Consider the following 24115-nt stretch of genomic DNA (forward strand, 5'->3'; position numbering starts at 1 on the left):
AAAGCTTTAGCACTTACTTGTTCCACCAAGTCTTCTCACATGATTTTATGCCATACATTTATAAGAGTGCTAGAGATTTAAAGGTAAATTACATACTTTTAAAGTCAGGAGGAAGCTGTGTTTTAGTTATAAATATTTCTAATTTCTTTGTTGGGGTATTACCATTATACCTAAAAGGTATTTTGTTTCATAAGCGCTTTCCTAACAGCTGTATAGAGAAAAGATTATGTTTAAGAACTCCATTAGAAGATGTACGAAAAATTCAGAGCCGAGAAATTTCTGGAATATTATAGAAATACAGTGAGGTACAAAGTAGCAAGAAAATAGGAACCAAAGATTACCTTCAGTAATTCCCAACTTTGCTTCAAGTTCTTCGTAAATAATTTTTGCTGTAAAATTTTTTACCTTTCTGGAAGGCTAAAGGTAATGTTAAAATATCTCAGAAACATGGCCTCTAGCATATTCATTCAAAAATGGTGAAAACCCTATGCCAGATGCAAGTTTATACAGTATTTACCAAGCACATAAATCTCTCCAACCCACTTTTCCTGAAAGTGCAAAGGGAAAAACGTTGATTTGAATCCTGATTCCAACCACCACAGATAACCCAGAATAAGATAGGAAATCTAAATTGCAACTTTTAAACTTGCACCAAAATGACTTTTATTTGTATTTGCTGTATCATAAACAAAAATGGAATTTGTGGCAGGCTCTTGGTAATTTGTCCAGACATGAAAGAAGGTTTAAAAAATTAGGAAATGCTCTTTTGAAAATGGTCTTCTGTCACCAATTCAAGATAGGTGTTCAGCAAAATCCAATACTGCTCCTCAGTATTTTATAAATGGAATTTTCTTCTACTTGTATCCATTTCTCGGGGCTGAAAATTAGGGGAAAATAAGTTAGTAAACAACCTATAGGTAACATTAAGGGCTAAAAAAAAGATTGGGTTTGTCTCTGAGACAAGTCTAAGTCTGTATCAAGTCTATATGAAGTTACTGTTTCATAGATGTGTAATTTAATTTTAAAGTAAAATGGTAAGTGAACTATTGCTTAAATGAGATGTTTTGAAATACTGAGGTTTTCATTTACCATTTTAAAATCTCCAAACTTACAAAACATCTACAGTAATAGTTCTCAATAAGCATGCAACAGAATCATGGTCTAACAAACTTAGATAGTTGGCTCCACTGTGTTGCTGATTCAGTAGGTCTGTGGCCCCCAAATTTGCTTTCCTAAAGGTTCCTGTGATATTGTTAGTTCCTCTCTGAGAACCACTATAAGGTTTAGGATCCTGCTAATAAACCAGAGTTAATCATCAGACTTCAGTACCATACCAAAGATTGGTTCTTCCTAGCTCATGTGGGAAGAAATTCAGAAGCAGAACTTAAGGTATGAACACCCCAAAGTTAAAGTACATGATCTCTTTCTTGTTTGATACTTTGAAAATTATCTAACTGACTTTTCAAAGAGTAAGTACATACCTTATGGACCCATTCATATTCTCCATATTTAGAATCAAAGGTTCCTTTCTGAAGAGATCTTAATTTTAAGGTAAAACGTGGTCCAAGTTCCTGAATTCCCACTTTCTTTTCACTCTTGAATATGTATCTTCAAAGACAACATAAGAATTAAGGACATGAGTCTCAGTGAACCCAACTGTTTCTTTAGTGTTATAACAAGATTCAAAAGATAACTCCTCATCTACAATACCTGTCACATACTTTAGAAAACAGGCTTATACTGAAAATGTATTTCACAATTGAAACCAGGAAGTCCAAGGAGTTAAATATCTTCCTTACCTGTGAAACCGGAAGAAGATATAATCTCGTTGATTGTGGAATGTGGCAACCTGCCTTCCAACAAACTGAGGATTATGGGGAAAGAGCGATGCAAACATACGTCCAACAGAATGACCCAGCCGCGTTGTAAAATTATTTAGAATTATTTCAGGTATATGTTCTGTGGGGTCTTTGCCTCTTCTCTTAAAAAAATGGGAAGTCACAATAATGAATGCAAGCTAAATGGCAAAATAGTCATTGCAATGTTAAGTTCCAGGTTTTACGTAAGTTTGAAAAATTTTTAAGTTCTCTTTCTTAATGACAAACTACCACATGGCTTATCAAGCCCATGAACTCTGATGCATCCAAAATAATTTTAATATGCAGTGTATGCACCAAAAAAATTCCTAGTAGAAAAGCAACATGTTTCATAGTAATAAAGTTTAAAACTGATAGACAAAATGCTTACTCAGGAGAGCAAATGTCTAGATCAGTAATCTATAGCATCTAGTAACCAAGTACTGCAAAGAGACAAGTGCCAATCAAGGAATGCATAATACTTACCTTAATTTCCTTACGTAGACGAACACTGCTCATTTTAAAATGTGCAGTTGGGCCATTTGGCAAGTGACTCAAAATTAATCCATCTGTTTATAAAGTTAAGAAAAAGGCTAAGGGGGCCGCCCTGGGGCTGCAGGGGTTAAAGTGTTGGAGCTATCAAGCTATGGCCAGCCACCATGGCATAAGTTTTTTTCCCCAGCCAGGAAGCTAACCCACATGGTGCAGCAGACCTCTGTCCCACTGCTCCCCTCAGCAGTGTATTTCAGTAGATATGCCTGTTCTCCCCACTCTGCCTCTGGTGAATCCTTTCACCCCCTGTACCTCTGGCCTATACCCCGGTTCTTGTATGGATAAAGAAAAATAAATCTTTTAAAAAAACCCAAAAAACTAAGAAAACAAATGAATTTTGTAACCTAAATCTTAAATTGTTTAAATAATTGCTGCACTATGCCTAAAAGCCCCTAAAATCTGGAACCACAGTCCTACTTTTTCATAATGTAAGAAGTAGCTGACACCCTCAACAGAGCATATAGGACATTCAACTTAAGTAGATGAAATAATGCCCACTACCATAATAGAAATTAGACAGGATTATAGAATATGTAGCATTACAAGTAAAATTGCTGATATAAATTTATTATTGATATAATAAAATGGTCTTACAACCCCTAGAATGCATACTTTTTTTACATTTGCAAGGGCAGAATATGCTGTCAGCTTTGAATATCATTCCATAGGAGAGTCTTAAGCTACCTTTTTGAAGTCAGGGTTATTAGTGTTTCTCAACAGAACAGTGCTTACTATTGGGATTACTGTACTACAAATTAAAATCACCCAATTAATAACTATGTACTGGTTATCTACCACAAACAGAGAACTGTGCTAGACTATAAACTACAAGTATAAGACATCTACAGAGTTAGCAGTCAAACGATGTTTCAAGTTCTGGATGTAGCAAAGTAAGATTACTACTTATATAATATTCCTCAAAAAGTAGGCCAGAAATCAGACTTTTAAATCTCTATACAATGAGTTTTAAAAAACAGATGTTGCCATCTTCTTATAATGGCATGAATAGTCTCCCATTCATCCAAATTAGAATCTATGATTGTCTTCATTTTCTTCCTCTCCCAGCAATTCCTATTTACTGCTTTCATCTTCGTAAGTTCCTCACATCTATAGCCTCCTCTTTATCTTTACTGTCACCTCTTTACCTTTACTCTCATTGTCTTAGTTGAAGTCCTTGAGATTTTCTGTCTATGTTATTAAAATACAAAATGGCCTCTTACCATTGCTAGTACATCTAACACAGATTGCAAATAAGTTTTATTTTAGGCCTTATAAGTTATAAACAATGGCACTTGGCTGTGGCATTGTAAGAGTTTAATGCCCTACATGACAAACAAACTAGATACCTTCTTCAGTCTTGACAGCAATAGTGAATTTCATAGTACTCTCACCAGAGACTCATCTACAGAATAGACATAAGTATGACACTGACAATCTGTTATATACCATACACATTAAATGCTACTATGTAATCTTTGCTCATCCTAATTGAAATACCTGCAATATCCATTAAAGCCCACTTCATTTTCTCTCTTTTTTAAAAGTTTTTATTTATTTATTTATAAAAGTACTGGGGTACAGTCAGAAGCGCGGGAGGGTGAGAGGATTCACCAGAGACAGAGCGGGGAACAGAGCAGGCAGACTGATGAAACACACTGCTGAGGGGAGCAGCGGGCGAGACAGGAGAGGTCTGCTGCACCATGTGGGACCCTCGCCAGCCAGCCAGGATTGAACCGGCGCTGCAGAGGCTGCGGACAGCTTCATAGCGCAGCGCTCAACTGCCTGCGCCACCGGGGAGGCCCATAAAGCCCATTTCAAATGCCACCTCTCTTTACAGTCAAAATTAAGTTTTAAACCTCAGCTGTTAGTATGGCATTTGTTACTTAACTGAGTTATAACCATGTACATGGCCTTTCTTCCCAATCAATCTCTTAGCTCTTGGAAGATAGATCTGTCTCTGAAACTAGTGCCTGCCACATTATCAGATTATCAATAACTGTTTGAATTCAAAGAATCAACATCATGAGGTATAGTCAAAAGTACATCTGTATCATTTGCTCATTGTGAAAATGAAACCCTTAAGGGGCTTAGGAGAGGTAAAGTCATTACTTCAAACTTAAATCAAGGTTAGAATTCTTTCTTAAAAAAATCCCACTAAACTGTGGTTTGTGTCAAAAGTAAAATACAAAGCCTAAACATCAATTTATGAATACATGCATTGTAAAAAAGCTTTGTTAGCTAATCCCTAACACAAATACTGCAAAACAGGAATCATTAACAGTATTTCAGTAATGAAGAGGCTGAGAAGAGTTAGGTAAATCAGATCAAATTTCGGAACCAGGCAGCAGATTTCAACAGGGGTGGGATTACCAGTGCCCAAGCTCTTGCCTGGCAGCTACCTGATTTCAAAATGTATAGAGGCATTCTATCCTAATGACTGAGGTGAAGCTGGTATTTAGTATTCAAGAATGCAAAGAATGCAAAAACACTCTACAAGCTGCAGCATATGGCATAAAGAAATACCGCCTCAAAATTCCATTTAAAAATAGAGAATGGGGACTCCCTGGTGGCTCAAAGGGTTGACGCAGCACTGTGAAGCTATCCGCAGCCAGTGCAGCAAGAGTTCGATCCCTGGCCAGGGAGGTGACCCACATGGTGCAGCAGACCTCTCCTGACTCACCCGCTGCTTCCCTTAGTTCCCCTCAACAATGTATTTCAGTCAATCTGGCTGTCCTGCTGCTCCCTACTCTCTCTGGTGAATCCTGTCATACATACACCCCCTCCCTTGACCCTGGCACCTCTGGTTTGTACCCTAGTTCTTGTATGCATAAAGAAATAAATCTTTGGGCTTCCCCGGTGGCGCAGCTGTTGAGCGCTGGGTTGCAAAGCTGCCCGCAGTCTCTGCAGCGCCAGTTCGATCCCCGGCTGCTCCCAGGCCACCGGAGGAGGGTCCCACATGGCGCACAGACCTCTCCTGCCGCCCGCTGCTCCCCTCAGCAGTGTACTTTGGTCCTTCTGCCTGTTCTGCTCCCTGCTCTGGCTCTGGTGAATTCTCTCACCCTCCCGCCCTTCTGACTGTACCCAGTGCTTGTATAAATAAATAAATAAATCTTTAAAAAAAAAAAAAAAGAAATAAATCTTTAAAAATAAATAAATAATAATAATAATAGAGAATGTATGTCTGTCCAGAATGTCTCCATGCTTCCCATTGCACCATTGACTAACATGCCTACACAGCCAGGCAACATGACTTAGAAATAATAGATTTACTGAGATTGTTGTGGGAAATCCAAAGGTATTATTTCCTACATTTCAAACACAAGAAAACAGTGGCTAAGACAACTGATTCACAAAACTAGCAAAGTAATGAAATCTTAATTTGTTTGACATGCGTCTATCTGACCCAAAGCTAACAATACATAGAGCTGATAAAGTTCTTTTCTAGACAGTAGAATTTTGGCACTACTTTTATACTCAACAGCTCTTTTAGTATCTTTAGGCATCAGTAGTCATGACATTCATAGTAAAAGGATAGATTATTCTTAGTATCTGAAACACTAGCAAATACATAATTTGGGCTCAAATACCTTATATGAAAACATAATTCTAAAAAAAATAAGAAAACGTAATTCTGTGATATTACCTCTGGCAAGATGAAATCTAATCATATCAAACTGTTTGCAGAGTCTCAACTGGGTCAGCTCTTCCATAATTCCTACTTTCTAAAAGGTATCTGTCTATAGTGGGCATTCTTCCTTGCCTTATTCATCTCTATAACTATAATAACTATAACTACTTAGAGGGAGCTAATGCATCTTTATTTGTCAAGTCCTTCCTCCTTGATATACCCAGGGCTGATTTTGCCAGGCAGAGTCTTCACTGTCTCCTTAGTTCTCTCTTTAATTGCACTAGCCACACTATATTTTTGTTAACTTATGTCTCTTGTCTCCTACTAGGTTATGAGTTCTTTTAAGGTGATTATCTTATTTATCTTGCATCTTTTACTAAAGATTAAAATAATATCTTCCCAACAGTATATGTTTGCTGAAAGAAAAGGAAAAATTAGTTCATAGACTCTTGGGTAGAGATACTTTCTGATTTAAAAATGATGTACTGGAAATTACTGGATCATTTCCTTATTCTTTTAAATGTATCTTTAAAAGGAATGAAAGTGACACAGGAAAACTTTTTAAAAAACAAAGGATACTTGGTACTTTACGATCTTCATTAATAACCATTAAATCTGTAAAATCTCTGGAAATACATTGTGGAATAATTTTTTTCAGAGCAAGTCCTCTTCTATAATAAACATGTGCATTTGGTATAACTGTAGAGAGCTGTTCACAGAGTCGCACAGTTCTCTGTAAAACAAAATAACAAAAATCCTCAAAAGTAAAAACTAAAAATCTTATATAATTATGTAATTATAAGGAAAGGAGCAATGATTACTATTAGATAGAGCTATAAATAGAGAATGCCAGTGAAAGAATAAAATCTGAAATGCTTCAGCCTTTATCAGCAGCTAATCATTCTAATGCAGTTTTGGGTTAATTTTGCCCAAGGTATGTTTACAATATCTGAAATCATTTTTGGTAACTATGAGTGGTGGTAGTGGAGGGGATATAGCTGCTACTGGTAGCTAATAGATGGAGGCCAGGAACACTATTACACATTTATAGTGAACAGATAATTCCATAAAAAATGTTATCCAAAATGTTAATAGTACTGGGTTGAGAAACCCTATCCTGAAGATCATATTTTGTTAGCTTACAACATGTCATCAGAATTGCATTTTATTTAGCTTATTTATAGCAACTATATAAGATAATTACTAATAATTGAACTCCTCTGATCAGAATTCTTCTAATACTCTGAGTGATATAAGAAATTAAGAATTCAAGAACTATACTAATAGATGTACTTACCCCATGAGGTCTATCAGATGTTGTAATGAGAATCTTGGGAGAAGTTTGTCTATTGAAGTAAGATGAAAATTCATCTGTAGCTTCATCATATGCAACCTGAAAACAGAAAAAGAATCTTACATCACACAAATATTCTTCTGGGTCAGAATTTTAAAAGTAGTTCCAGCAGAATTCTGTGAGTGTTTACTTTCATAGAATTAGGAGATTTAAAGAAGGCCTAAGAGGGACTCATATTAATGGCAACAGGAAGAGGATAGGTGATTTCCTTTCTGTAGTATAGCATATAAAACTGGGAAAAAAGGGTAAAAATCAACTTCAGGACATAAACTGAGACTGTTAATTCTTGAGAACATCAGAAGTCTTGCCAAGAGCTATTTCATTTCCCCACTAACTTGATGGGTGAAAATTAACTTTGCCAACCTCAGAACTGATAGTAGGCAAAGACCAGCAATCCTGAACCCAGATGATTGGACTAGATTCAGGGATGGGTGGTTAAACTCAGTGCAGGATAGATGTGAACCAGCCAGAAATGTAAAGACCAGTTCAGGAAATGAATGAGCTTTACAGGGCCTAAGAGACTCTCTCCACAATTCCTTGGCTGACAATTGAACTTCCCAAGGGAGAGTCCCAAGAATAGAGTGCACATGAAAGGCAAGGAAGACTTGAGAACTGGCTGCAGCACTGGATACATTCCTCAAACAAACACAGCTCAGTTGGTTAAAGGTATGTATATCTTAGGGGCTCACCATGTCCCAACATAATCGCTGACCAAATAACTCGCCATTAAATCAACCTGTATTGACTCCTAAGAAGGGAAGTTAAAAACAATTAAAAAACTGAGCAGAGAGACATACTGCTGCTGTCAGGAAGACAATTCCACACACTTAGGCAATTTAATTAAAAAAAAAAAAAAAGGCAACAAAAAGCCATTAAAAAAAAAGAGTTCCTGCCATATATGTCTAAAATAGCCAGATTTCAACCAAAATATTGGACATGCCAAGGAAAAGGCATCAATGAAAACCAAATGAGAGTCTCAGATGTTGAATTTAACAGGAATTTCAAAGTAACTATAAAGAATTGAAGGAAAGGGAAAACATGGGAAATAGGTTAATAAACATTATCTACTATAAAGAACAGAAAAAAACAATCAGACATAAGGAGCAAAGCTGGGGAAACTTGTAAGACAATGTTAACCATTTCAACAGTTGTGAAGAGGGAGTTCCAAGAGAGGAGAGAACGGGATTAAAAAAAAAAAGTATTTGAAGAAATAATGGTGGGAAACTCCCCAGGTTTGATGAAAAACTCTAACTTAGAGATGAAAGTTCAATAAACCTGAAGTAAATAATAAAAGAACAAACCCTAAACGTATCAGAATCAAACTGCTAAAAGTCAAAATCAGAAACTATTTTTAAAAATAAGAGAAAAATAAATTATGTACAGGGGAATAATGATGACTAATGGATGATTTACCATCAGAAATTAAAGTTAAGATGCAATGGAATATATTCAAAGTACTAAAATGAAAAAAAGTGAATCAAGGCTCTATATTCTGCAAAATTATCTTTTAAAAATGAAGTCTAGGGCCTCCCCGGTGGCGCAGCGGTTGAGCGCTGGGTTGCGAAGCCGGCTACTCCCCGGCCACTGGAAGAGGGACCCACATGGTGCGCAGACCTCTCCTGCCGCCCGCTGCTCCCCTCAGCAGTGTACTTTGGTCCTTCTGCCTGCTCTGCTCCCTGCTCTGGCTCTGGTGAATTCTCTCACCCTCCCGCGCTTCTGACTGTACCCAGTGCTTGTATAAATAAATAAATAAATAAATAAATAAATAAATCTTAAAAAAAAAAATGAAGTCTAAATAAAGCATTTTCAGATAAACAAAAACACAGATAATTACCTAATAGCCTTGCTATAAAAATAGACTTAAGGAAATCCTATAGGCTGTGAAAAAAAAAAAAGACACCAGATGTAACTGATGCAAAGGAAGGAAAGAAGAGCACTACAAATGATGAATACAATGGTAAACATAAGACTGTGTGTGTGTGTACATTCTCTAATTTCTTTTAAAAATACTGTTTAAAATAATTATAACACTGTTTCGTCATAGGCAGATATGTATATATAAAAGTAGCAGCACAAACAAGAATGGAGGAAATGAAGTCATAGTGGTACAAAATTGCTGTATTTTACCATAATTGTGTCAGTCATTATTTGAAGTAGATTATGATAATTAAAGATGCATGTTGCTAATTCCTAGAGCAACCACTTAAAAAAACCAAACCTAAATATATCTTAAAATCAAGTACAATTAAAATCGTATTTTAAAAATATTTGTTTTAACAAGAAAGTAGTCAAGAAGGATTAGAAGAAATATAGAGATAAAATGTTGAAAAAAGCTAAATAGTAGATATAAACCTACATCAAAAATTAACATTAAATATTGTAATAATAAATGAAAAATAGAGCCAAACATGTTGTATGTAGGTGAAACTTTAAATGCAAAGACACAAATTCACTGAAAGAAAAAGCTTGGGGAAAAAAAGATAGACCATACAAACAGCATGGGTAAGAGTTTCAGTGGCTATTACGTATTTAAGAAAACAGATATTAAAAAAAAAGAAATGTTGCTAGTGACAATAGGGACATTTTAAGGGCCAATAAAACAAATGAATATGCAACTAAAAGAACCCCCAAAAGACATGAGGCAAAATTGAAAGGAATGGAAAAAAAAAATGAAACAAGTCAACAATTACACTTGGAAAGAATATTCTTTCAGTGATTGATAAACTAGAAAGATAGAAAAAGGATAGAAAACATGAACAATACAATCAACCAACTCCAAGCAACTCTTATAACAATCCACCTGTTGGGTTGTAAGCTGAAAGGTTGCCCTGGTATAACCTAAAACTGGCTCCATATGCAGAGGGCAAGGAGATATCCAAAAAAAGGCAGACCACTTCAGATTGGTAGATAGTAGTTTTAATGAGCAAGAGAAATTAATTAGTAGAGTTTGTCCTGTTTGGCCTAAGAGTTTTCCATCACTCCACCAACATCATCCAGTCACATACGCAGTCCAGATAATCCCAAATATACATTATACATTACAACATGTTTTCTCAAAGCTGCATGCTTGGAGCAGCTTCTGGATATGGGCATTTCAAGTGGCAAGTTTATATAATGCACATTCCAAGGGAGGAGTTGAGGTGTCTCCAATTGCCCCAGAGCTGGCTCTCAGCTGGAACAGGCAGTCACATTCTCTTGATGGCTAGCCCCAATATTCCACCTTTCCTGACTGGATTTTACAATCTCATACACACCACTCTTCTGCAATGAGCCCTGACCAGACAGCAAGGGGTTTTACTAGGGGGGAAATGGCTCATTTAGAGTGGTTGCATTGGAGACAGATGCCACAGCAACCATGCAGGCACAGGTAAGAGAAAACATGTTAAGGTAATGATTCCCCAAAATCAGTAAGAACTCTTTTCACCAATTGCCCCAGAATTCTAACCACTGATTACTAACTCCCCTAAGTTGGGGTAGGATCACTCAGGGATTCATTTGTCTTCACAAGATTTAATAAAGATAATACGTTAGCTGACTTAACAGGTATGAACGCATAGTACTCTGTTTGGAAGCGGCACAGGTGCCTCCTTATGAGGTCATAATAAGGTCCAAAGCCATCCTATTTTGGAGCACTTCTTTTATTAGAGGCTTTTCAGAATTCAGCAAGGACATGTTTTGTTGGCTATCATTTCAGGTTTGTTGGGATAATTTAGTAAAGACTTCTGTATGTAAATATAATGTTCCCATCTAACCTTGAAACAGAGTACACATTTTTCAAGGGCACATACAGAACACTCCGGGATAGATCATATGCAAGGACATATTAGTCTTTAATTGAAAAGGACAAAATTTTCCCCCTTTATTGCATAAAGGTGGTATTTATTTTTAAAGTTTATTTTTAGATGAAGTACTTTTGTTTCTATATTTTGGCTGTTGTAAATAGTGCTGCAATAAACACAGCAGTGCAGGTCTCCTTTTGAATTAGTGTTTTTGTGTCCTTTTTGCAGATTCCTAGGAGTGAGGCAGCTGAGTCCAAGGTAGATCCATCCATTTTTAGTGTTTTGAGGAACCTCCACAGTTTTCTGCAGTGGCTGGACCAGTTTACATTCCCACCAGCAGTGTAACAGGGTTCCTTTTTCACCACATCCTTGCCAGCAATTGTTTTTTTTTAATATAGGCCATTCTCTCGGGTGTGTGGTATATCCTACTGTGGTTTTGATTTTGATTTCCCTGATAAAAAGTGATGATGAACAATTTTTCATACGCCCATTGGCCATTTGTATTTCTTCTTTGAGTTGTTTGTTTTTGTTGAAATGTGTGAGCTTTTTGTAGATCTTTGCTATCTGTCCCTTATCAGATATATGGTTGGTATTTCTTCCAATTCTTTGTTTCGGCTGCTGTCTCTTTTGTTCTACAGAAACTTTTTAGTTTGATTTAGTCTCAGCTGTTTATATACTCCTTTGCTTTTCTTGCTTCTGGAGATGAGTCCTTGAAGATGTTTCTGAAGTTTGTGTCATAGAGTGTTTTGCCTATGTATTCTTCTATATATTTTACAATTTCGGTTCTCATATCCAAGTCTTTTATTCATTTTGAATTGATTTTTGTGTATGATGTGAGATGATAGTCTAGTTTCATTCTTTTGCATGTGACAGACCATTTTGCCCCAGCAACATTTACTGAAGAGATTTACTTTATTTCAGTGCATATTCTTTGCTCCTTTGGGATAGATTAGTTGACCACATATGTGTGGCTTTTGATTTGATTCCATTGTTTCGTGTGTCTGTTTTGGTTCTAATACCATGCCCTTCTAATTATTATGGCTTTGTAGTATAGTTTGAAGCCTGGGCATGTAATACCGCCATTCTCACCCTTCTTAGACAGTTTTTTGGCTATCTGGGGTTTTTTGTGATTCCATATGAATTTCAGCAACATTTGTTACATTTCTTTGAAGAATGTCACTGAGATTTTTATTGTGTTGCTTGAATCTGTAGCTGGCTTTTGGTAAGATGGCCATTTTGATAATGCTGATTCTTCTAATCCATGAGCACTGGAATGTCTTTCCATTTTTTTGTGTCTTTTATTTAACAATGCTTTATAAATTTTCTTTGTATAGGTCTTTCACATCCTTTGTTAGGTTTATTCCCAGGTGTTTAATTTTGGGGGGTACAACTGTAAATAGTATGATTTTCTTAATTTCTTCCTCTTCAGGATGATTGTGCTTGCATATAGGAAGGCTACTGATTTTTGTATACTTATTTTGTAACCTGCTACTTGGCTGAACTTGTTTACTGTCTTAGCTTTACTGTTGCCTTTTAAGGATTTTATTTCTATATTATATCATATGCAAATAATAGCTTTACTTCTTCATTCCCAATTTGGATTCCTTTTTATGTCTTTTTCTTATCTAATTGCTCTAGCTAGGACTTCCAGTATCATACTGAGTAGCAGTGGTGAAAGAGGACACCCTGGTCATGGACATCCTTATCTTGTCCCAGATTCTAGTGGAAAGGCTTTCAGTTTTTCATCGAGACCGATGTTAGCTGAGGGTTTGTTGCATATGGCTTTTATTATGTTAAGATGTTCCTTTAATCTCAAGTTTTTCAAGGGCCTTCATCATAAATGATTGTATAATTCTAAGAATTTGTCCATCTCATATAGATTGTTGAAAGTGTTTGCATATATAAAATGTTCATAGCAATCTCTAATTATCCTCTGGATTTCTGCTGTCTGTTCTAATTTATCCTGTTTCATTTATGACCCTATTTATTTGTATTTCCTCCCTTTTTCTTCATGAACCTGGTTAGAAGTTTGTTTGTTTATTTTTTTCAAAGAACCAACTTTTGGTTTCATTGATCTTTTGCACTGTCTTTTTTAATTTCTATTTCATTTATTTGTACTTTAATTTTTATTATTTCCATTCTTCTACTGGCTTGGGGGGTTTATTATTATTATTATTATTATTATTATTAGTCTTCTTTTTCTAGCTTCTAGGGGTGGGAGATTAGATTGCTTCTTTGGGTTCTTTGTTATTTCTTGATGTGGGCCTGTACTGCTATATATTTCCCTCTTAATACTGTGCTGTGACTCATACAGTCTGAATGGTTGTCTTCATTATCGCTTGTCTCAGGATAATTTTTGATTTATTCTTTGATTTCCTTAGTAGCCCTGTGGTATTTTAGCAGCAGGTTGTTCAGTCTCCAAGTAATAGGGGATCCCCTTGCTTTCTTTTGTAGATGATTTCTAGTTTGATATTTAAAAGGACTAAAATGAAACAAAGTATGTTCTACAAGCACTATAAAATTAAATGAGAAATCAACAACAAAAAGAAACCTGGGAAATCCTCAAATATTTGGAAATTAAAAACACACTTCTTAATAATTGATGAGCCAAAGAAAAACTCACAAGAGAAATGAGACAATATCTTAAACAGAAAGGAAATAAAAACATAGAAAAGGCAGTGCTGAGTTGGAAAAACCAGAGCTTTATAACGTTACATAAAATATAAAATCAATAACCTAATTTCCATCTTAAGCTAAAGAAGAGCAAATGAAAGTTAGCAGAAGTAAATATATACTATAGATCAGGGGAAATCTAATAAAAAATGCTAAGCAAAAACTAAAAAAAAATTCAAGAAGAATCAACAAATCTTCCATTAAAAGAGATATTCTCATTTGAACAAAACTGAAAGTAGCATTATCTCAGAAAAGATTTACTTAGATGAGAAATGAGTTTAATAATCAAATAAAAACAATAAGCTCAATATAGAAGGAAATAATATAGAGGGAAAGAAAAATGAATTGGAAAAATAAAGATTCAATGGAGAAGATCAAAGAAAAAAGTACTTCAATAAGAATAATAAAATAGATACATCTCTGGTAAAAAAGCCCAAGTTAGGCACAACAGACTCTCCTTTCTTGCCCGCTACTTTTCTTAGCAGTGTATTCCAATAAATGTGCCTGTTCTATTGTCTCCGTTGAGTTTCTTCACTTCCCATTGGTCCACACCTGATTCTTCCCCAAGATATTTACCTCAATGAATAACAATACATTTTAATAAAAAGGAGGGGCGGGGGGAAGGCCTAAGTTAATATTAGGAATGAAAAGGAGATATTGCTGCAGTCTCACTCATGAACTTCGATGTATGTAGACTGAACAAATTGTTAACAAACAAAATCAACGTATAAAAAAGGATAAAACTTCATAACTAAGGGCCTCCCCTGGTGGCACAGCGGTTGAGCGCTGGGTTGCCTGGCTGCCCGCAGCCTCTGCAGCGCCAGTTCCAATCCCTGGCCACCGGCGAGGGTCCCACAAAAAAACTTCATAACTAAACTGGATTTATCACAAAAACATAAGAGGCAACATTAGAAAAAGCTATTTAATTTGTATTAGTTAAATAATGAAGAAAAATCTCATAATCATCTTAATATTTGTAGAAAAAGCATCTGATAACATTCTACATTCATTCATTATAAGCAAATAACATTCCCTCCACCCAGCAAAACAAGAATAGAAATACTTTCCTTAACCCATAGGATAAGCTACCATTTAAGACATATTATTGATAACACATCAAGAATAGTCTCTTTGGTCCTCCCTGGTGGTGCAGCGGTTGAGCACTGGGTTGCGAAGCTGCCCGTAGCCTCTGCAGTGCTGGTTCGATCCCCGGCCACCAGGTGAGGGACCCACATGGTGTGCAGACCTCTCCTGCCGCCCGCCGCTCCCCTCAGCAGTGTACTTCATCAGTCTGCCTGCTTTGCTCTCCACTCTGACTCTGGTGAATTCTCTTACCCTCCCACGCTTCTGACTGTACCCAGTGCTTGTATAAATAAATAAATAAGTCTTAAAAAAAAAAAGTCTCTTCAAGTTCAAGAATACGGAAAAGATGCTACTACTGCTTTTCATATTTACCTGACATTATGTTGGAGGTTCTAGATATCACAAAAATAAACTGTTAATGGTTTGAAAGTAAGAAAACTTATTTGCAGAAATATGAAAATGATATTCTGACAAATTATAAGAAACAAATTTCAATAAACTACTGGCTAGAAGATCACTATCCAAAATCCAATCAATGAATCAGGAAATAAAATATTTTCAAAGAGATGCAATTTTATCTAGATAATAAAAGGTAAGATACCCAGATAATATACAAATAAGATTTTTTTTTTAAGATTTATTTATTTATTTATGTATACAAGCACTGGGTACAGTCAGAAGCATGGGAGGGTGAGAGAATTCACCAGAGCCAGAGCGGGGAACAGAACAGGCAGAACGATGAAGTACACTGCTGAGGGGAGCAGCGGGCGGCAGGAGAGGTCGACACGCCATGTGGGACCCTCGCCCGGCAGCCGGAGAGATCGAACCGGTGTTGCAGAGGCTGCGGGCAGCTTTGCAACTCAGCGCTCAACTGCTGTGCTACCGGGGAGGCCCTACAATCAAGATTTAATGTGTAACTTATATGAAAAGTAGGAAATTCACTGAAATGCATTTTCAGTATCAGAAGACTTCATTAAAGGTACATTTTATAATTTTGTATAGAAGACCAAAGGTGAGGAAGAAAATCGTGCTGAAAAGAAGGATTTGGGGTTGGGACTGGAAGGGGACACCTAGCCTTAAGAGATATCAAAACTTACCATGAAGCTAAATAACAAAAATAAAGAAATGATACAGTGACAAATTGTCTACAAATAAAGAGCCCAGAAAAAGGCCAAGCATATATGGATACTTGATATATGACACAGCATTGCAATTCACTGTGGGGAAAGACTGTAGCCCTACTCCAAAAATGGTACTGGGGGAAATGATTATATATTGGGGGAGGGTCAGGCAGCATAAAGGAAGAAAGAAAAAAATTAATTTCCTTTCTCACACCAGGAAGTAAATTTCTGCTGATTAAGTACATAAAATGGGAAAGGCAAGTTGTCAATTTTTAAGAGAGTATGAAAACAGATGATCACAAGATAAAGATTTCTTTAAAACAATATAAAAGAAATATTAAAAGGTTTTAAAACCCAGTTCTATTAAGAACTTTGGTCAATCATGACACCATAAAAAAAAAAAAGGTAAAAAAAAGAGAATGCAAAAATTAGAAGACACTAACACATAAAAAATGATTAGTATCCAAATTATAAAGACAAGTTCAGTAAAATATACTACAGTATAGAAAACTGGGCAAAACATGAGCTGTATATCTTCACTGAAAACAAAGTAAGTACATACATGAAAAAAAATGCTCAACCACATTAGAAACCAGGGAGATGCAAACTCAAACTACAATGAGTCCTTCAGCATTAGTCTGAATATAACAATCACTAGTCAAGATGTGGATGAAGAGGGACATTATTGCTTTTATAGTATCAGAATGCAGAATGATACAATCACCACTTGGAAAACATTTTGGTACTCTCATATAAACATTTACATACTCCATGACTCAACAAATTCTCCCCTCAATACATATTAAGAGAAATTTATATATATATGTAGCCTCTATATGCTTGCCAACCCCAATTAAGATGCTGCCCAAAACACTTCCGTATCTTGTCATTGACAACTCCACCTGCTCAGGCTCTAAAAAATCTGAATACCACCTTTGAATCTCTCTTTCACACCCTCTATCCAAACTATGAAGACATTCTTAAAAATTCTAGTTTAAAGTATACCCAGGGCAGGGGGGAAAAACCTTCAGAATTCAGATCCATTCACAGCTCTGATCACTCCTCCCTGGATTACTTCAGTAGCTCCCTAACTAGTCTTACCTTTCTATTTTCAGGGCAGCAGCCAATTATTTTTAAAAATTCAGTCCAATCACATCATTCCTCTTTTCAAAACAATTCACTAGTTTCCCATTTCACTAAGTGTAAAAGAGATAGTCTCCACAAGAGTCAACAAAGTCCCTGACCTGGCCCCTCTTCCTCTCTATACTTTCCCAGCACCTCTTCCATAATCCTCCCCCAACTAATTTCAAAGTAAGTGACCTCCACTGTTCCTTAAAAACACAGTAGGCTCGCTTTGCCCTGGAGCTTTTACCCTGGCTTTTTCCTCATTCTGAAATACTTTTTGCTCAAAGATAATTGCCTTACATTCTTCAAATCTTTGGTAAAAGGTCATCTTCTCAATGAAGCCTACCCTGACTATTATAAATAAAACTGCAACCCCAATCAAAAAAAAATAATAATAAAATAAAGGAAGAGACATAAACAAAAAATTGCTTCAGGAAAAAAAGAAAACATACAAAGATACTCAATCTCCTTTATAATAAGAGATCAGCAAATTAAAACTTACACTGAGATATAACTTCTTACCTATCAGACTGGAAAAAATTGTTTACAATTGCAAAATCTTTAGCAAAAGTTTAAAGAGTAACTTAGATTTTTACAGAATCCTAAACTATTTTTTCCCCTTCCTCCCCTTTACTTACTGATTACAGAGAGAAATAAAGACATTATAGAGGGTAAATGTGGCAGACAACACTTTAATCCAGATGAAAATTAAGATAACCAGTAGCGGGGAAAATCAACAATGTATGACCCTGTTAAGGGGCACTGAAAAAGATCACAGGTATTCCATAAACTGAATACAATCATGAAGAAACAAACTCACTTAAGTGAAGTCCTACAGAACATCTGATCTATACTCTTCAAAAAACTTTGTCATTAAAAACAAAGAAAGTTTAAGGAATTCTTTCAAATCAAAGGAGGTTAAAGAGTCATTACTATGAAATGAAACATAATAATTGGGGTTTTCTTTTTGCTAAAAATGAAAGCTGGAAAAACTGGATTATAGATAACAATACCATATATTGTGCTAATTGTCTGATTTTGGTAACTATATACTGTACCTAATAAAAAACAATTGTTCATAGGAAATACACTAGAGTAAAGGGGTACTATGTCTGCCACTTACCATCATGCCTTTCAGAAACTATAAATGAAAACCAAGTATGGCACAATTTAACATTTAGGAAATTTAAGTGAAGAGTACACAGAAATTTCTCTTTTACAATAAAGTCTGAAATTCTGTCAAAATAAATAAAATCAAAATGTACACACACACATATCCTTATATATATAACTATACAAGATTGCAAACTCTTTCTACTCCAAGTAGCCTTGAATCATCTTTAGAATTCCTCTTTTTTTCCCTTTAGCAAACCACCATCTGCTAACATATGTATTATTATATTTATTCTCTCTTTCTAGAACATAAGCTCTAGGTAGGCCGAAAATATGTATGTGTGTTTTGTGCACTGACGGATCCCAAATCTTTCTAACAGATGCTAATACACAGCAGGCAATCAATAAACACTTTCTGGAAGATTTACTGAATATAATAGATATGTGAAAGAACATTAATAGCAACATTTCTTGAAAGGAAACAAATCTAACAAAACCAAGTTTCCTGTACAAAAACTAAAAAATAAAAAAGCAAACGTTCGGTTCTTTCACTCTACTGTCATAAATTATTTAAAAGGAAAAATGCAAAAACTGGGAGAGTAACTTAAAACCAAGAGATTTATGAGGGCACCAAAAAAACATCAAATGTTATATTGAGATATCAAAATGTCTTTAATAAACATTATAAAAACTGACAGTGAAAGTCTAAGGCTTTTCTAGTGATATAAAAAAAATTAGTAGTATGATTCAGAGATTAAATAATCAATATAGATACTTACCGAGGTATAAACCACATATTTCTAGAAAATAACTACTGCCTTTTTCTATAGCATTATTGGAAAATTCAAATATGAAATAATCTACAATAAATAAGATTACATACCAACATTATAGCTGAATCAGTCCATTATACAACTTTACCAGTCAGCACTTTAAACATCAATTTATGAACAAGTAATTCATCAAGTATGGCCATCCAAAATGTCTAAAGCCTTCTAACATTACCTCTTCATCATTAGGGTCTACTATGGTTTCATCAGGCACTCGCTGGTTGTCAATGGTCTTGGGTGTAGGTTTTGGTGGAGCCTAAATAAAAGAAAAAACGATGACAACAGTTTACTATTAACAATTTTGTATTATGGGTGGGAAAGAGCAATAGAAATCTGAACATAATCCAAAAATTCAATCTGTTCACCTCACTTCAATCCACCACTACCCTAACAACATTGAGCAAGCTTTTTAACTCTGTGAGCAGACACACACACACACACTGGAAGAACTGCTAATATTGAATGAAACAGCTTAATGCCAGACAGACATAGCAAAGAAACTGGGACAAAATAATTATCCACTAAGAAGAAAATATGGACAGAATGGGGAAAAGAAAAAAATCACAAAAGTACATAAATATGAAACTTTGTTCCAATACCTCCAAAAAACTATCCAGAAATAAATACCAAAAGCAACAAATTTGTTTCGATTTGCTGAACCAATTTCTAGTTAATTTTTACAAATGAAAGGTGGGAGTAATTTATATAAAAAATACATAGTATTACTATTGCTAATGAACAGCAAATAAGACAAATGCCCAACAACAGGAAAGTAATTAAACATATTATGGAATATCAACATTATAAAATACTGTTGGAATCAGCACTCAGGCATACTCAGCTTAGACCAAAAATTGAGTAAATGAAACAGCAAGAATAAGAAACACAAAATTGTAAGCACACACTAAAACTAATTCAAAACACATGCGCATTAGCAGAGATAGGGAAAAAAATATATACTATTTAGGATTTTGAAACAAATATTAAGTTCTAAGTAATTTCTTGTTTTAGGAAGTAATCTTTTTTTCCCAAGAAACAAGAACTGGTACTATTTTCAAATAGTGATCAGGGTAGAAATTTGCTATAACTGATTGAATATCAAGAGTTAGAGACTAACACTGCATGAGATGGGTAAAAATTTTATTTACCTTATCACCAAGAGCCTCTCTTTCCTTTTTAAGCTTTTTCTTAGCTGCCAATTTTTCCTAAAGGGATTAAAAAAAAATTGAGAAACCAAGTTATATCACAAACACATACTAAAACTACAGGTTACTAATTCGATGAATACTTAACCTGAACAATCTTTGTAGTCTATTAAAATAAACATCTTAAATAGATTTTCATATGCAAGCTATTGTAAATCAAATGAACTGGTCAATAAATAACATTTCTTTAACAAAGATCTTTGCTCTTTCAAAAAAATACAAATTTATAAGTTTGAATACTTAAAATTTCAACTAACTTTAGCTTTTTAATATAAGTATCAAGTTAAGGAAGAGTGCAAAATGTATACTAGACAAAACAACAAGTTTTTGTTGTTTTGTTTTGCATTACTAACAAGTTTCAACCTAAAATTAGACTAAGGTTATGCTGGTTGCTTCTCCTGGAAAGCACTAAATATAAATGGGAATAGGAGATGAATTTTCAGGTTGTTTCCAATAAAACTATCACTATCCACAAATTTTATAACCAAATATGCTTTGAAAACGATTAAGAACTTGCAAGAATTGTGTGTACTGTAAACATCTGTTTTAAAGATTTCTTAATAGAGTGCTAGATACACAATACATCTCCTTACATCTGCCCCAGCACCTACAGACCCACTCTTCAATCCATCAGGTTTCAGATTACAAACTACTGTCCCAAGAAGTGTCCCAGAAACATCATTCCCCTATACTAGTACACCGGAATGAATTAAATGCTCCTTTTATGTTGTCCAACAACTCAGGCATTTAACGATGGAAAAAAAAAAAAAACACCACCAGGCCACATCCTCAAAAAGTCTAGTATGAAGACACAGGCAAGTAAAAACATCATGTATGTGAACTTGTATAATGTGCAGGAATAAGTAAATATTTGCTTCCGATGGCAATTTAACCACAAATGAGCAGCGTGGCTTGGTGAAGGTATCTATAACCCTGTTTCTCTCTTCCTATCTACTTCCAGAACAGTATGAAGATAACGTTGCAAAGAGTAAATGCAATTACTAGAAACGTTACAGCACAGTAACATTTGCTTCAAGAAGAAGCTCAGTTTCGACGTATGTATTGCCTGTGTTACATATTCTAGGAATTAACTAACGATAGGTGGAAGGGACGAAGCGAGAGAGAAAATCTTCAAGGTCAGGAGAGGATAATATCCACTATTAGGAGGGCAGGACTGCTTGCTCTTATTCTCAGTTGAGGACCCTAAATAGCAGCTGGTAAAGAAAGGAATAGTTGAGGCTCAGGCAAAAAGCTGAACCTGGAGAGCTGCCAAAGCAGTTCGGGGTGTCTGGGACCCAGAATCGCGATTTCGCCTGTCCCCATCAATCACCGCCAGCGGAAGCCCCTGGCAGCTGCCATCACTCCAGTAATACGCTGCCCACCGAGGTCCAGCGCCGGGAGGGACAGTGCGCATGCGCCCGGCCGCCTCCGCCCCTCTCCCACCTTCCGCTGCTGCTGTTTCCACCGCGTGAACATCAAGTGCCGCCGCTGTTTGTTCTTAATCTCCGAAATGCTGAAGCCGGGGGGAAAAGCAGTCGCTTTCGGGGGTTGGACCCCACTTTCGGTCGTCCCATCCTCAGCGACTGCAGCCTCCTGGGGCTCTTCATTAATGGCTTTTCGTTTCAGGCCTTTCTTCCCGCTGCCTACACTTTTATCAGCGGCCTTCGCCATGTTTGCTTCCTCAGTAGGGAAACGGAAGTGGCTGCCTCTTCTGACCCTTCCGTAAGTTTTTACTTCCGGGTTGGAAAGGTCTTAAAGAAACAGATTTTTTTTTTTTTTTGAAGGTGTTAAAATTTTAATTTAAGGAAAGTTTAGAGGACTTACCCAGCTTCTTGAACAACAAAATGATGAGTTAGTGGGATGTTTCTTGAGCGTTTACTATGTGCTGAGCTCTCAAAATAGTGACATAAAATGCACTTTGCCATATAGAGTTTACGTTCTACTGGAGAGAAACTTAAAATGAGCACAGAGATATGTAGTGTGGAGAGTTATAAAGTAATGCACGGTATGGAGGAAATAGAACAAGATAATAGAAAAGGAGAGGGTGATAGGGAAGCTTTTATTTTTTTTTTCTCTTGAGGAAATCTTTTTTTTTTTTTTTGCTTTTTATTTTTTTTATTTTTTTATTTATTTTTTTAATAATAAATTTTATTTTTATATTCCCCATACAATTGCAGCCCCCCCATTCTGACCCCAATCCCTCCCCTCCCACCCCCGCCCCCCTAAAAGTGTCTCTGGTTCGTAGTTTTTTGTTGATTTTGATTTTCACTTTCTTATAGTTATTCGTTTTCCTGGTCCCTTATTTAAGTTTTCTAGATTCCTGCTATGAGTGAGACCATCCGGTATTTTTCTTTTTCTTTTTGGCTTATTTCGCTGAGCATGATCCCTTCCAGTGCCATCCATGTTGCTGCAAATTGCATGTGTTTATCTTTTTTGAATGCTGAGTAATATTCCATGGTATATATGTACCACATCTTCTTGATCCAGTCATCTATTTTTGGGCATTTGGGTTGTTTCCAAAGCTTAGCTATTGTAAACAGTGCTGCTATAAACATAGGGGTGCAGGTGTTCTTTGGAATTGATGTTTCTGTGTCCTTTGGGTAAATACCTAGGAGTGGAGTTGCTGGATCATATGGAAGCTCTATGTTTAGTAGGTCCAGAAAACTCCACACAGCTCTCCACAGTGGTTGGACCAGTTTGCACTCCCACCAACAGTGCAGAAGAGTTCCTTTTTCTCCACACCCTCGCCAACATTTGTTGTTGCTAGTTTTTTTAATATGTGCCATTCTCACTGGTGTAAGATGGTATCTCATGGTAGTTTTGATTTGCATTTCCCTGATGACAAGTGATGTTGAACATTTTTTCATATGCCTGTTGGCCATTTGCATTTCCTCTTCAGAGAAGTTTCTTTTTAGCTCTTCTGCCCATTTTTGGACTGGATTATTTTCTTTGTTGTTGTTGAGTCTCATCAGCTCTTTGCAGATTTTTGTGATCAGTCCTTTATCATTAGTGTTGGGTGCAAAAATGTTCTCCCAGTTGGTGGGGTTTCTCTTTGTTTTTGTTATTGTCTCTTTTGCTGTGCAGAAGCTCTTTAATTTGATGTAGTCCCAGCTGTTTGTCTTTGCCTTCACTATCACTGCTTTGGGTGATGTGTCTGTAAAGATGTCTTTGATGTGCAAATCACGTAGTGTTTCGCCTATATTTCCTTCTATATATTTTATGGTTTCAGGTCTTATGTCTAGTTCTTTAATCCATTTTGAGTTGATTTTTGTGTATGGTGTGAGGTAGTGGTCAAGCTTCATTCTTTTGCATGTAGCGACCCAGTTTTCCCAGCACCATTTATTGAACAAACTTTCTTTGCTCCAATGCATAGTCTTTGCTCCTTTGTCAAAGATTAGTTGACCATAAATCTGTGGGTTTATTTCTGGATTTTCTATTCGATTCCATTGGTCTGTATGTCTGTTCTTGTTCCAATACCATGCAGTTTTGATGATTATGGCTTTGTAGTAGAGTTTGAAGTCTGGGAGTGTGATGCCTCCATTCCCTTCTTTTTTTTTCAGGAGAGCTTTGGCTATTCGGGGTTTTTTGTGATTCCATATGAATTTCATCAATAATTGTTCTATTTCTTTGAAGAATGACATTGAAATTTTGATTGGAATAGCATTGAATCTGTATATTGCTTTTGGAAGGATGGCCATTTTAATAATGTTTATTCTTCCAATCCATGAGCAGGGGATGTCTTTCCATTTCTTTGTGTCTTCTTCTATTTCTTTTAACAGTGTTTTATAGTTTTCTT

At 35.9% G+C, this 24115-nt stretch overlaps 1 protein-coding gene across 1 annotated transcript; it reads right to left on the minus strand.

The window, feature by feature from the left end:
* Window positions 1–835: 835 nt before the first annotated feature.
* On the minus strand, window positions 836–22025 carry RPF1 (ribosome production factor 1 homolog; the record flags this gene model as incomplete). Its single annotated transcript, XM_084244298.1, has 9 exons — window positions 21763–22025; window positions 20263–20319; window positions 19290–19370; window positions 7334–7429; window positions 6616–6769; window positions 2343–2425; window positions 1800–1981; window positions 1482–1608; window positions 836–877 (listed from the first exon to the last, which is right to left on the minus strand). Exons 1-9 carry the CDS (start codon window positions 21988–21990, stop codon window positions 836–838), a joined length of 1050 nt encoding a protein of 349 aa, XP_084100424.1. The 5' UTR covers window positions 21991–22025.
* Between the last annotated feature and the right edge of the window lie 2090 nt (window positions 22026–24115).

The sequence above is a fragment of the Talpa europaea genome (genome assembly GCF_964194135.1).
Source record: "Talpa europaea genome assembly, chromosome: 9".
In the NCBI taxonomy this organism is placed as follows: Eukaryota; Metazoa; Chordata; class Mammalia; order Eulipotyphla; family Talpidae; genus Talpa; species Talpa europaea.